This window comes from Carassius auratus, chromosome 9 (genome assembly GCF_003368295.1).
Source record: "Carassius auratus strain Wakin chromosome 9, ASM336829v1, whole genome shotgun sequence".
NCBI classification, from domain to species: domain Eukaryota; kingdom Metazoa; phylum Chordata; class Actinopteri; order Cypriniformes; family Cyprinidae; genus Carassius; species Carassius auratus.
This window is the reverse complement of record NC_039251.1, coordinates 20,683,354-20,694,281: the sequence shown is the minus strand read 5'-3', so window position 1 is coordinate 20,694,281 and position 10,928 is coordinate 20,683,354. Positions and strand designations below refer to the sequence as shown.

Sequence of the window (10,928 nt, the reverse complement as noted above, 5' to 3'; positions counted from 1 at the left end):
ATTATTATTATTTTATTATTTATTTAATGTATGCTATTGCTAGCCTATAGTTTTACTAACCTCTGTTTTCGGAGTCACCATTTGTTGTTTTGTATTGACCCTATTAAAAAACTAGCATACAAAGCACTTATAAACTGAAAATAGCAAGAATCTTAAAGCCATTTATGGGGTGTGATTTATCATAATTTATCCAATAAAATTACTAAAATAATTATAAAGTATGTTACAAAGGTGCCATCTGCTGTTTAGTTCAGGTAATGCTTGTTTACGGAGTAAAAAAAAATACATTTAGTAGTCAATTTAGTCTTCACTCTGTCTGAATTAGTAGGCATAATGAATGTTCATGTGGGCACGTATACGTGTGTGTGTGTGTGTGTGTGTGTGTGTGTGTGTATGTGTGTGTGTGTGTGTGTGTGTGTGTGTGTGTGTGTGTGTGTGTGTGTGTCGCCCTGATATTCCTTTCGTTATGGGGATCACATGTCCCCACAATTACAGTATTACCAGTAAATGTTGACCTTGTGGGGAGAGAATTGAGGAAAGGGAAGGAAATGGCTTATAAACAAATGGGTTTTTTTGTTGTTGTTTTTTTGGGGGGAAATCTGAAATAACAAAACTTTCTATTTTAGATTTATATATATATAACATATACACTCATACGTACATAATAAAAAAAAATCTAAAACAAAACACTTTATTTTAGACTAATATATATATATACACTTTTTAATCTAAATTTTTTTCATGATGATTAGGTTTAGAGGTAGGGACAGGGTAAGGGGATAGAAAATAAAGTTTGTACAATATAAAAATATATGATGTTTGTGTGTTGTTTGTTTATTTGTATGGATATAGTCATACATTAATTACAACAAATTAAGACTTTGAATGTATACAAATATTTATTACAAAACAAAAAAGGATACATTTGTACAAAAGAAAAAAAAGATTATTTACAGGTAAAAATGTGTACAAAAAAATAAAAAAATAAATGATTACTGTGAGAACCATGTTTTGACAGGGAATGGTTATGTGTATTTTAATGATAGAGAAGATAATTGTGCAGGAGATGTGGTAAGCAAAGCATCTTGGTTTTGTTTAGTCCTTTTTGTCCCAGGGAACGTCGAATACACCATCTGGACAGCTGAGACAGGGAGCATGGACCTGGAGAACCAAGCCAAAATCAGTATTGCTGCACACAGGTGCACACTGAGTTTTCATGTGATATCCTATATTTTCATGTACCTGTTGTTTGCAAGAGATGTTTGATGCTCTGATCTGATGTCAACTCCAGAGCTTTCTTTCCTTCAGAGTTCCTTGAGGTCCGATCAGCCCCATGCTCTAACAGTAGCTCCACCTCTTTTGCCCCGCCCACCCTGGTTGCAGCATGTAAAGGTGTGTCAAGACCCCGCCCACAATGTACATCAGCACCTGGAGGGAGGCAAGAAGCAGTGTTAAAATTTCCACCCAAATTTTTTTATTACCGTATTGAAACAAGCTTATTCTCATTGGCAGTTTTTGTATTATTAACTAAAACCTTGAGAGCTTTGATAATCTCTCCTATTTTGCTGCTAATGCTGCTTTTTGATAATCTATTTAATAATGTAACTTTTTATATGCATACTTATACTTTTATGTACATCTAGCACTGTATATACTGTACATGTCTGTGTAGTGTCTTATCAGAATTGCATTGTACTTAGTACCCTGTACATATGACAAGAAAAAAAAGCATGTTTAGTGCTAAACTTACTAAAACTAAAACTGAACTAAAATTTTAAATTAATGAAAGCTACATGTACAAATATATATAAAAATAATAATATAAATTACTAAAACTAAAATTAAACTGTACACTGAAAAAATTCTGCAAAATAAAAGCTAATAAAAATATGAATAAATGCTGGAACAGTATATTAAAAATTACGATGATGATGATGTGTGTGTGGGTTTATTTAATCTATTTACACCTAAACAGAGAAAACATGATCTCTACAGGATATTTTTTAAATTATACTACAGAATGTAATGAACCCTTGAGAACACGCAAAAATTAAACACTTTTACTGTAAAATGCATTTAAAAAAATTATATTTCTGTAATGATCGTAATGGCCCTAAAAATTATTTATTACCCTATTAAGAGGTGTGTGTGTGTGTGTGTGTGTGAGAGAGAGAGAGAGATTCTGACCGGAGATCAGCAGGCTCTGTACACATTCTGTTGCCTTGGATTGACATGCACAGTACAGCGCTGTTCCTATGCTGGGAACCTCCGTGTCCACATTCACACCATGAGACAGCAGCAGTTCAACACATGCTGTGTGACCTGAAGCAGATACATAAAGACGTCTGGTTTACTGATATCCCAATGTTTCAGTGCATTGCAAATCCACACAAATCATCATACGTACCTCTCTTTGCTGCTTCATGGAGAGGTGAGCTCTGCAGATGAGCTGGATGGTGGACAGAACTGTAGATCAGAATGAGGCTGACGAGGGCGGGGTTTCCACTAAAGCATGCTCTGAAGAGAGGAGTGGCTCCATCAAAAGAGACAGCATTGGCCTGAATGCATATATAGCCATTTATGCATGTTTATGCAGAAACAATGAGCAAAATAAAGGCTGTAAATAAAGGGGAAGGTATATACATACATCAGCACCATGTTCCAGGAGAAGTTTAGCGCAGGTGAAATGGCCTCCAACACATGCTTCATGCAGTGGTGTGATTCCATCTAATGTAGCCATTCCCACACTATATCCCTGTACACATGCAAACATAAACAATTCATTTCCATTCAAAAAAGGGAGTATCCAGTTCATACAAAGTCTGTTTTTAAGGACTGATTTTTGTTATAGTGTAATGACACATATTTAAGTGTCCAGATATTTTTGTGAACTACTGTATTCAGTGTAAAACATTTTATGGCAGTGTTTCTTCCATCAGTACCTGTGAAAGCAGTCTTCGTAATGGCAGCAATCTTCCTTGTAAAGCAGCATCATGAAGAGGTGTTCTGTCATCCCAGGAATCTAATAAAGCAGAGACATGGACATTTGTAAATGAGGTTTGTGCCATATATACTTTTGTTGTTTTTAATTAAATTAATAATAATGTATATACAGCACTGATCTATAATAGAGACATATATAGATCAGTGATATACAGAAAAAATAATTATCTCTACTCTACTCCATTATATAGTCAAACGCCATTGACTTCCTCAGTATTTTTTTCTTCCATGCTATAGAAGTCAAAGATCACCATCAACTGTTTGGTTATCAACATTCTTCAAAATATCTTCTTTTGTGCTGAACATTAGAAAATTGAACACATTTGGAACAATTTGTTTCAAAGTTAATGATGACAAATTGTTCATTTTGGGGTGAACTGTCCCTTTAAGAACACATAAAAAAAGGATATTATTATTATAGCATTTTTAATTGTTATTCCTTATGCATCTATTATGATTATTTTTGATGATCTTTTAAAATCATTTAATATAAGGCACTTTGAATTACCATTGTGTATAAAATGTGCTGCATAAACAAACTTTGTTTATTAGTGATTCTTATCTTTTAATGATTAAAGGTAAGGTTAAGGATTTTTCCATGAGTATTAGTATTTTATTTATTTATTTTCAGTTTTTGCTATTGTTATATAGTAAAGTATAGTTAATTGGTGAGCTAGGGGGACTGGAATAGGAAAATGTCCCAGGGCAAAAATTGTAAATTTTAAGCCAATGGTTTGTGAATGTTTTTAGCATGTGCACAGCCCACTGAGTCACAACTCTGACCTCAATAAGAGGTCAAATGAACAAACATCCGGAGACTGTTTCATCCCCAAAGTATAACCAATAAACCTACATACAATCCAATATTTTAGAATAAATGTATCCCTTAACAGCATTTAAAGCTAAGCCAGAGCAAAGGCAAGATAAACAGGCTTATCTAGACCATTATTTCCTTTTTCTGTTTTCAGTGAGTATAATAACTGAATTGTATGGACTTGGCAATACTATCATATAACATCTTTCTCAAGGTCCAGGGGTGACAGTTCAGGGGATATCACAACAACAACAAAAATGTAACGAAGAGAAAAGAGACCTTGGTCCTTAAATCTGACTGCTAAAAACATTCAGGAAGAGGGAGAACAACAGAGGTAGAGGATGAAAACTTACCTGCCATTAGTGTATTACACACATGTCCTCCATACAACTGAAACCTGTGATCCCATGGCTTACTCCAGACATTCACTTCAGCATGAACCACAGCCATCTATAAACCTCACAAGAAGACACCTCAGAGACCTCGCAGGAAGAGAACAATTCAGATAGTAGCACAGAGAAACTCTTCAGAGTTTATATGGCCTTCAGAGAAACAAAAACCCCCCCTTGGCAAGAATGCACCTCCCACTGTTATCAGTATGTCCTTGCACCCCATCTCCTTAAACTTGAGAGGTGAGCATCCCCCGCATAAACACATCCCCTCAAAATGAGTCAAAAACATACAAAACCCCTTTAACCAGAAACAAAGTCAAGACAATTTATATTAATGCATTTAAAAAGATGCTTTTATCCAAAGTGACTTAAAGTGCATTCAGGCTAATGGTTTTTACCTAACATGTGTTGCCTGGGAATCGAACCCACAACCTTTTGCACTGTTAACACAATGCTCTACCAATGAGCCACTATAAATTCATCTTATTTTTAATTGCAAACTTTGATCTACAACCTCAAAAACAGATATGATTTTGCATAGACAGCAAGGCAAAATAGCTAAAACTTAAAAAAGACAATGAGCCACGAACCTTAGCCAATATAACTGCAAATGTAATGGTGATATCTGCCACTCCAGCAAAACATGATTTGCATGCAGTGTTATGCAGGAACAGGACCGTCCAAGCTGGATAGGGAGGCTATTGAATGTGCATGTGTGTGAAAGCAGTCAGAACGGGTGATAAGTGTGTGTTAACGATTCCTGGTATAGCCTTGAATGGGTGAGGGTGTGTATTATCTGTCCTGTTCGGGTGTTAGCATATCTACAACAGAAAAAACTACTTTACCATAATGTACCAAACTTATACTCAACAGTTGCACTTTTCAAGTAGAATTTTACATAGATTTTAGATTTTGCATGACCAAAAATCTCAATAGCACCCACAAATGCATTCATATCAACATAAAAAAAACATAAAAGAATGTAATACTTACGGTATTGTAAGAAAGTTTATTGCAGATTGTGTCAACAAAAATAATTCAAGTAGTATTTCAGGTAGGATGAGCTTTTGTGCATTATAATCATTTTCACAAAACTCACAGTGAAGGTCAATATAAACAAGTGCAAAGAAAGCAGGTTTGAAATGTACAGCACCCAAAATCAAACGTGAACTGCAAAATCTGCCCATAAAAAAAGCTATTTCAGTAAGAACAAGTATAAAGACAAACAAGCACTTTCACATCCAAAAAAATGAACAGATATGATGCATCTTACATTTCACACCTCCACTAGAGCACATAAAACTCTGTTTGGGCATTAAAACTTTTAATTCAGCTCATTTATATCAGTTTAAGTCACATCTATACCATACAGATGTGCTGTTAGAAGTATGTGCAGTTAAATGTAAAGGTGATACAGGAAAAGCTGTCTCTACACGTTAAAACATATTTGTGCAACAATTTCATCCTGTTTATACTATTTTCTGATGGGGGTTCAGTTAAAGGCAGCTTTTCAGTGTGCAAAAGCAGGTGCTGGACTATAGGAGTGCCTGAAGATAGCTTTTAAAAGCTTTCTCTTCACCTGAGGTCGCCGTTTTATACATGAATGTTAACAGTAGTCAGCACAGTTTTGATGTACCACAGTACACTATGACGTACCGGTACAACGGGTTTAGTTTAGTTCATTACTTGCATCCTTACCCTTCTAAATAAAGTCCATCATGAGACTAATGTGAGGACATGTTAGATTATTAATCCTGACACAGCTGAGTGTAGTGTTTTACTTTCTTCTTACTAAGCTGCTGTCCCGTTCGGCTGTGGGGACCTGATGAGTCTATAGCAACATCAATCAGATGATCTGGGCGGAGCCACTGCAGGAGAAGCAGGAAGAGGAAGCTAATAACAGCAAAAAAGGAGAAAATCGAGCCCGCCACAGCACCACACTGAGACCACAGTCTGTGCAGTCGCTCAGAAAATGGCAAAACGGGCTCCCTGCACACCCGATTATACACCTGAAACACACAGAGAGAGTGGGCTCATTACACAATTATTCTAATAACATTTGATAATAAAATACCTTTCAAAAGCTTGGGGTCAGTAAGATTAATTTATTTTAAAATAAATATATACTTTTATCAGTAAGGGTGCATTAAATTGATCAAAGGTGACCGTAAAGTAATTTATAATGTTCCAAATGATTCCTTTTTCAAATAAATGTTGTTGTTTTTTTCTATTCATTTCTATTCATTAAAAGACTAATGAAAAAAACTGAAACAGGTTCCAGTTTCAGCCTGAGCATTAAAAGACTTTACCAACCGTTTTTTAAAGATACCCAACAAATGTGCATCCAACAAATAATTCAAACTCGCCTTTTCTGTGCGCTCGGCAACGTTTCTCCAAGTGTACAGTGTTCGGACCTTGCGGTGGATGGTGGCAGGAGACGCCACATTTCCTGTGCGTATTCTCGCAATAACAGTTTCCAAGCCATCACAAAGGGAACGGACTGATGGTTCACACAGAGTCACCAACTCATCAGGGAGGACTTCAGGTATTCCTCCAACACGGGTGCTCACCACCTGTACACACACAGAGCCGTGATCAAGTAAATTTGATCACTGATGAACTTTCAAAAATCTGGCTATTTAGATATTTTCAATTAAAGAAACTTACAGCATGGAAACCATCAGGGCTGCGATTGTAATGCACATTTTGTCAGCAAAATCGGTTCTGTGATTAGCAGTAAATCTCCATCACCTGTTTCAGGTGGAGCAGCATTTACTACACACAGCCGTAGTTCTCTGACAAGCTATATAAAATGTAGTTGTGTGTTTATTAGTCACGTTTAATCAATGAAAGCAGATAAATCTTCTGTTTATTCAGCTGCGTCCTGGTTTTCTTCTTCGGTGCATATTTGGATTTTCAGCACGAGAGCTCCCTCTGGGTTTTGGATGTAGATTTACCATTGATCACAGAACCGAGCTTCACTGAAAGATACGCATGACAATCGCAGCTTCTGCCTAATGGCGATTTACTACCTTTGCTATTTAATTTTCAATTAATTGTGCAGCCCAAGAAACCAGTTAATCATACATTTAAAACATGTATGCATCTAACATATTTAGTGCATAATGTCACACAATATTATTTTGCACAACTTGCAGTCAACATGATATGTCATTAGCAAGCCATTATTAATAGAAAACCCCCACATACCTGCAGCCCACAGCTGGCTCCTTCCACTATAGCCATACAGAAGGCCTCGGTGAGAGAAGTGTTGAGAAAGATATGACCCTGAACAAGAACATCCCTCACATCTTTATGATCCAGAGCTCCCAGCAGACGGACCCTTTATACACATAACAATAAGGGAGAGTAAAGAAATTACAAAAACTCATATCTAGAGATCATTTCTCATGCCCACTGATTTTCATACCGGTCATGAAGTTGATATTTTTCTCGAACCTCTTCAAGTATGATTCTTTTGGGTCCCTCTCCACCAATCAGAAAGCAGAGATCTGGATGCTTTGCACATAGCTCAGGAATGATTCCACTTAGTAAATCAATCCCTGTGAAACAACCGGCGAACAAATCACAGGGTCAATGAGATGAAAGATAAGAAAACCTTAAGTAGCTTGATATTAGCTATGTTTATTTGTTTTGTTACTTTTTTTAAAAATACCCCCCCCCCCCTCAAAGAAATCTGATTTTATTTTTAATTTGATTTACTCTTACATGTATTCAAGGCGTATTTGCGTATTTATATATATTTATTTTGGCTACTTCACAATACATTTTTTTAATCGTTAAATTAACTTTTCTTAGCATTACCCCCAAACAGAACTAGCATATAATCAATACATTATTCTGTAGTGCAAATAAAAACCAAAACCATCCTCAAGCTACCTTTCCTGTAAACCAGTCGACTGATGACCACAATTGTAACCTTGCTGTTGTCCCGGCGACAGGGGTCAGGGGTGAAGTCAGTGGGGTCGACAGCATTAGGGATGACAGAGACGATCTCGGGGTCAAGAGCGGCTCGCAGTACAGTGTTCTCTTTACTAGTGAACGACACACACACAATATGATTGGTGTCACACAGAGAGACAGTCAGCAGCTTATTGGTCAGTACAGAGCTCAGGTCTGCAAATCCAAAGAGAGAGTGATCTGTGAATACGGTGTTGAGTCCCATAGTCTTGGCATGGAACAAAGCATCATGGGCCATCGCAGAGAAGGAGCTGTGGGCGTGCACGATTGTGATGCGTTCACGCACGAACACACACCGGAGTAACGGCAAACTGTGAAAGCAGGTGGTCGCTGTGGACTGATTATACATGACCTTAAAAGAAAAGACATGGGGATGTTAGTGGCAAGTGTGATATGTATGAGACTTTAAACTAATGTAGTATATTGTAAAACACACCTGCAGTGGCAGATAATACACCTTCAGTCCACTGGTCAAGTAGCGAATCCCACGACGGTCTCCGTATGCATGAGTTGCGATCACGACCTTATGGCCCTTCTCTATGAGGCACTGTGAGAGCTGGTAGATGTGACTCTCCACACCACCCATGTTTGGGTAGAAGAAGTCTGACACCATACATATCCTGTGCTTCATGCCCAGCTCATGATCAGTGTGTCGCAGTGTGCTGCTGGAGGAGTGTGTGTCCACAGATGAAGGAGTTTTAGGGGCATGAGTGTGACCTCTCTTCCTGTGGACCATGGTGATGTGAAGTCCTCCGTGCTCCCTCATTCAAAAGTAGAGATGCACCTCAGCACAAGCCAGACACACTATATAGACTGCAGTGTATTATGGCTGAAAACTTTACTATACAACACTGTAACTGCACTCACCATTACTGATTATGGTGATGTGACAAAAGAGATTTGATTCAATAGACGGAGACTTAATAGACAAGCGGATGAATTAAAGAATCCTGAGTTTTACGAATTTAATACACTCTTCGTACATTAGCTCTACGTGTCATTTACAGGAATAACACTAAAATACAAAAATAACTCTCAGTCAGTCGCTAGCTGTTAACATATGAGACTGAATCCTCAACGAATGAACAAACACTGTGGAAAATGTGCGCTTGATCTAGACACATATTTAGCACATCTTAAATCCATTGTTAATTCGTGTCATGTTCTGCCATCATAGAAATTAAAAATAGCATTTTTTTCTGGAATAAAACAAGCAAAAGAGCAGTTCATCACGTCCACTTCCGTGGTTTAGGGAGTTTTTTCTTCATGCGGTAAAATAATTCAATGCGACGGTAAGTGCTTCCCTCTACAGGACACTGACAGTAAAGTCTGTCTCAGTTCACTCAATATTGTTTTTACACTTAATGCTTCACAGGAATATTCTGGTGCTGACCACCAAAGAGACCAATCCCCTTGTTTCATGACATTCATAATCAGTAATTTAGTAATCAAGTTTGACTGCTAACAGTCCACTCAAGTCTAAGATATTACTGATATTTGATAGTATTGTTTGAAAATGTATATATATTTTTTTTAAGAATTTAAGGAATTTCTTATTTTATGAGACACTGGGGCTGATCTGTTCACAGTGTAGGATGAGAAATGATGTGCCATTGCTACTTTTTAAATTTGTAATTTTTTTTTTTACTTCCAAACTTCGTCCGAATAGCCTTAAATAGTGTAAGTGAATTGGAAAAGCAAAAGCATAATAAGTATACTAAATAAATCATTTATATATATATATATATATATATTTTAGATTTTATTAATTTGTCTCCTCAATTTAGACTATTTAAATTGTGGCCACATTATTTTACAAAAGATACTTGTTTCTGAACTGCTACTAATCATTATTCTTTTGTCTATACTATTCTGACCATTGGGGACCGTCTTACGCCTAGATTGCCTACACTTCATTTTATTGTTGTTGTGTTTAGGGGATACACGTGAGCATCGCGACCATAGACTGTATAAAAACAGGTCGCAACACATTTATATTAATCTACATCCCGCCTTTATGATGGTATAATCTGTATAAAAATGGTTTGGACCAGATCGGTTGCAGAAACGCATTTGTGCTTCTGAAATTATTATCTTTTTCTATATAGTGTAGTAGTTAGCTTTCTCTGGGACCGAATATTTAGATGTATTCATCTTGGCTGCATTTGTCTAGTGTGAAGTTATGCATAGATATGAAAAAAATTACAATTTGTTTTACAAAAAAATATATAGAATTATTAGTCACCATTTATCATTAATATTGTTGATAAGTGTTGGGGTGGGCTAAAAATGCTTTCTGAGGTAATCTTAATTTTTAAGTACTAATACTTACATTTTTCAAGTGTAAAATCAACATTCTTCTCCAGAGGCGAGATCTTCAAGCAGCTGATCAACGTCTTATTTGTGCAGATATTACAAATACTGCAAAAGCTGAGGAAAACCGTACGAGGTAGGGTTGTGGAGTTATTTATGCTACGAAGGGTTTAATCTTCAAGGATTAAACTGTGGGTCATTTCAATAGAGTTAAAACAATAACAACACAAATATATTGGTTAAACTACATTAGCAATAAAAGGGCATTTGTGTATTCAACAAGATCACAAAAAGGAGCAAATTGCATCAACATCAAAATATTTAGGTAGTAAATATTAAACCTGTAGCAGTCAGTCATATATTTGAAGTTGTTGCGCTTGTTATAACGTCATAGGTCACATGATAACGTAAACATGGCGGAATTC

The 10,928-nt window shown here is 36.5% G+C and overlaps 2 protein-coding genes across 4 annotated transcripts; both read right to left on the bottom strand.

Moving 5' to 3' along the window:
• Positions 1-901: 901 nt before the first annotated feature.
• On the bottom strand, positions 902-5,118 carry LOC113109364 (ankyrin repeat and SOCS box protein 11). The gene is made up of 7 exons (XM_026272977.1): positions 4,171-5,118; positions 2,943-3,022; positions 2,648-2,755; positions 2,408-2,558; positions 2,188-2,322; positions 1,243-1,428; positions 902-1,161 (listed from the first exon to the last, which is right to left on the bottom strand). The coding sequence occupies exons 1-7, from the start codon at positions 4,265-4,267 to the stop codon at positions 1,037-1,039; spliced, it is 882 nt and encodes a 293-aa protein (XP_026128762.1). The 5' UTR covers positions 4,268-5,118; the 3' UTR covers positions 902-1,036.
• Positions 5,119-5,525: 407 nt separating this feature from the next.
• LOC113108689 (phosphatidylinositol N-acetylglucosaminyltransferase subunit A-like) lies at positions 5,526-9,453 on the bottom strand. 3 transcript variants are annotated; one of them, XM_026271967.1, is made up of 7 exons: positions 9,058-9,453; positions 8,627-8,947; positions 8,110-8,542; positions 7,640-7,772; positions 7,420-7,552; positions 6,576-6,782; positions 5,526-6,218 (listed from the first exon to the last, which is right to left on the bottom strand). In XM_026271967.1, exons 1-7 carry the CDS (start codon positions 9,058-9,060, stop codon positions 5,958-5,960), a joined length of 1,491 nt encoding a protein of 496 aa, XP_026127752.1. In that variant the 5' UTR covers positions 9,061-9,453; the 3' UTR covers positions 5,526-5,957. The 3 variants fall into 3 exon arrangements, with proteins under 3 accessions (XP_026127752.1, XP_026127753.1, XP_026127751.1); XM_026271968.1 differs by lacking the exon at positions 9,058-9,453 and having other exon boundaries at positions 8,110-8,264; positions 8,381-8,542; positions 8,627-8,768; XM_026271966.1 differs by having other exon boundaries at positions 8,627-9,453.
• Positions 9,454-10,928: the final 1,475 nt, after the last annotated feature.

Bases quoted from the DNA above. Each gene is read 5' to 3' on its own strand.
- LOC113109364 (XM_026272977.1), bottom strand. From the start codon at position 4,267: ATGGCTGTGGTTCATGCTGAAGTGAATGTCTGGAGTAAGCCATGGGAT. The intron at 3,023-4,170 runs GTAAGTTTTCAT...CTGCTTTATTAG, and splicing joins GTGTAATACACTAATGGCAG to ATTCCTGGGATGACAGAACA. The intron at 2,323-2,407 runs GTACGTATGATG...TATCTGCTTCAG, and splicing joins CCATGAAGCAGCAAAGAGAG to GTCACACAGCATGTGTTGAA.
- LOC113108689 (XM_026271966.1), bottom strand. From the start codon at position 8,956: ATGAGGGAGCACGGAGGACTTCACATCACCATGGTCCACAGGAAGAGA. The intron at 8,543-8,626 runs GTGTGTTTTACA...TTTTCTTTTAAG, and splicing joins TGTATTATCTGCCACTGCAG to GTCATGTATAATCAGTCCAC. The intron at 6,783-7,419 runs GTATGTGGGGGT...GTGTGTGTACAG, and splicing joins GAGCCAGCTGTGGGCTGCAG to GTGGTGAGCACCCGTGTTGG.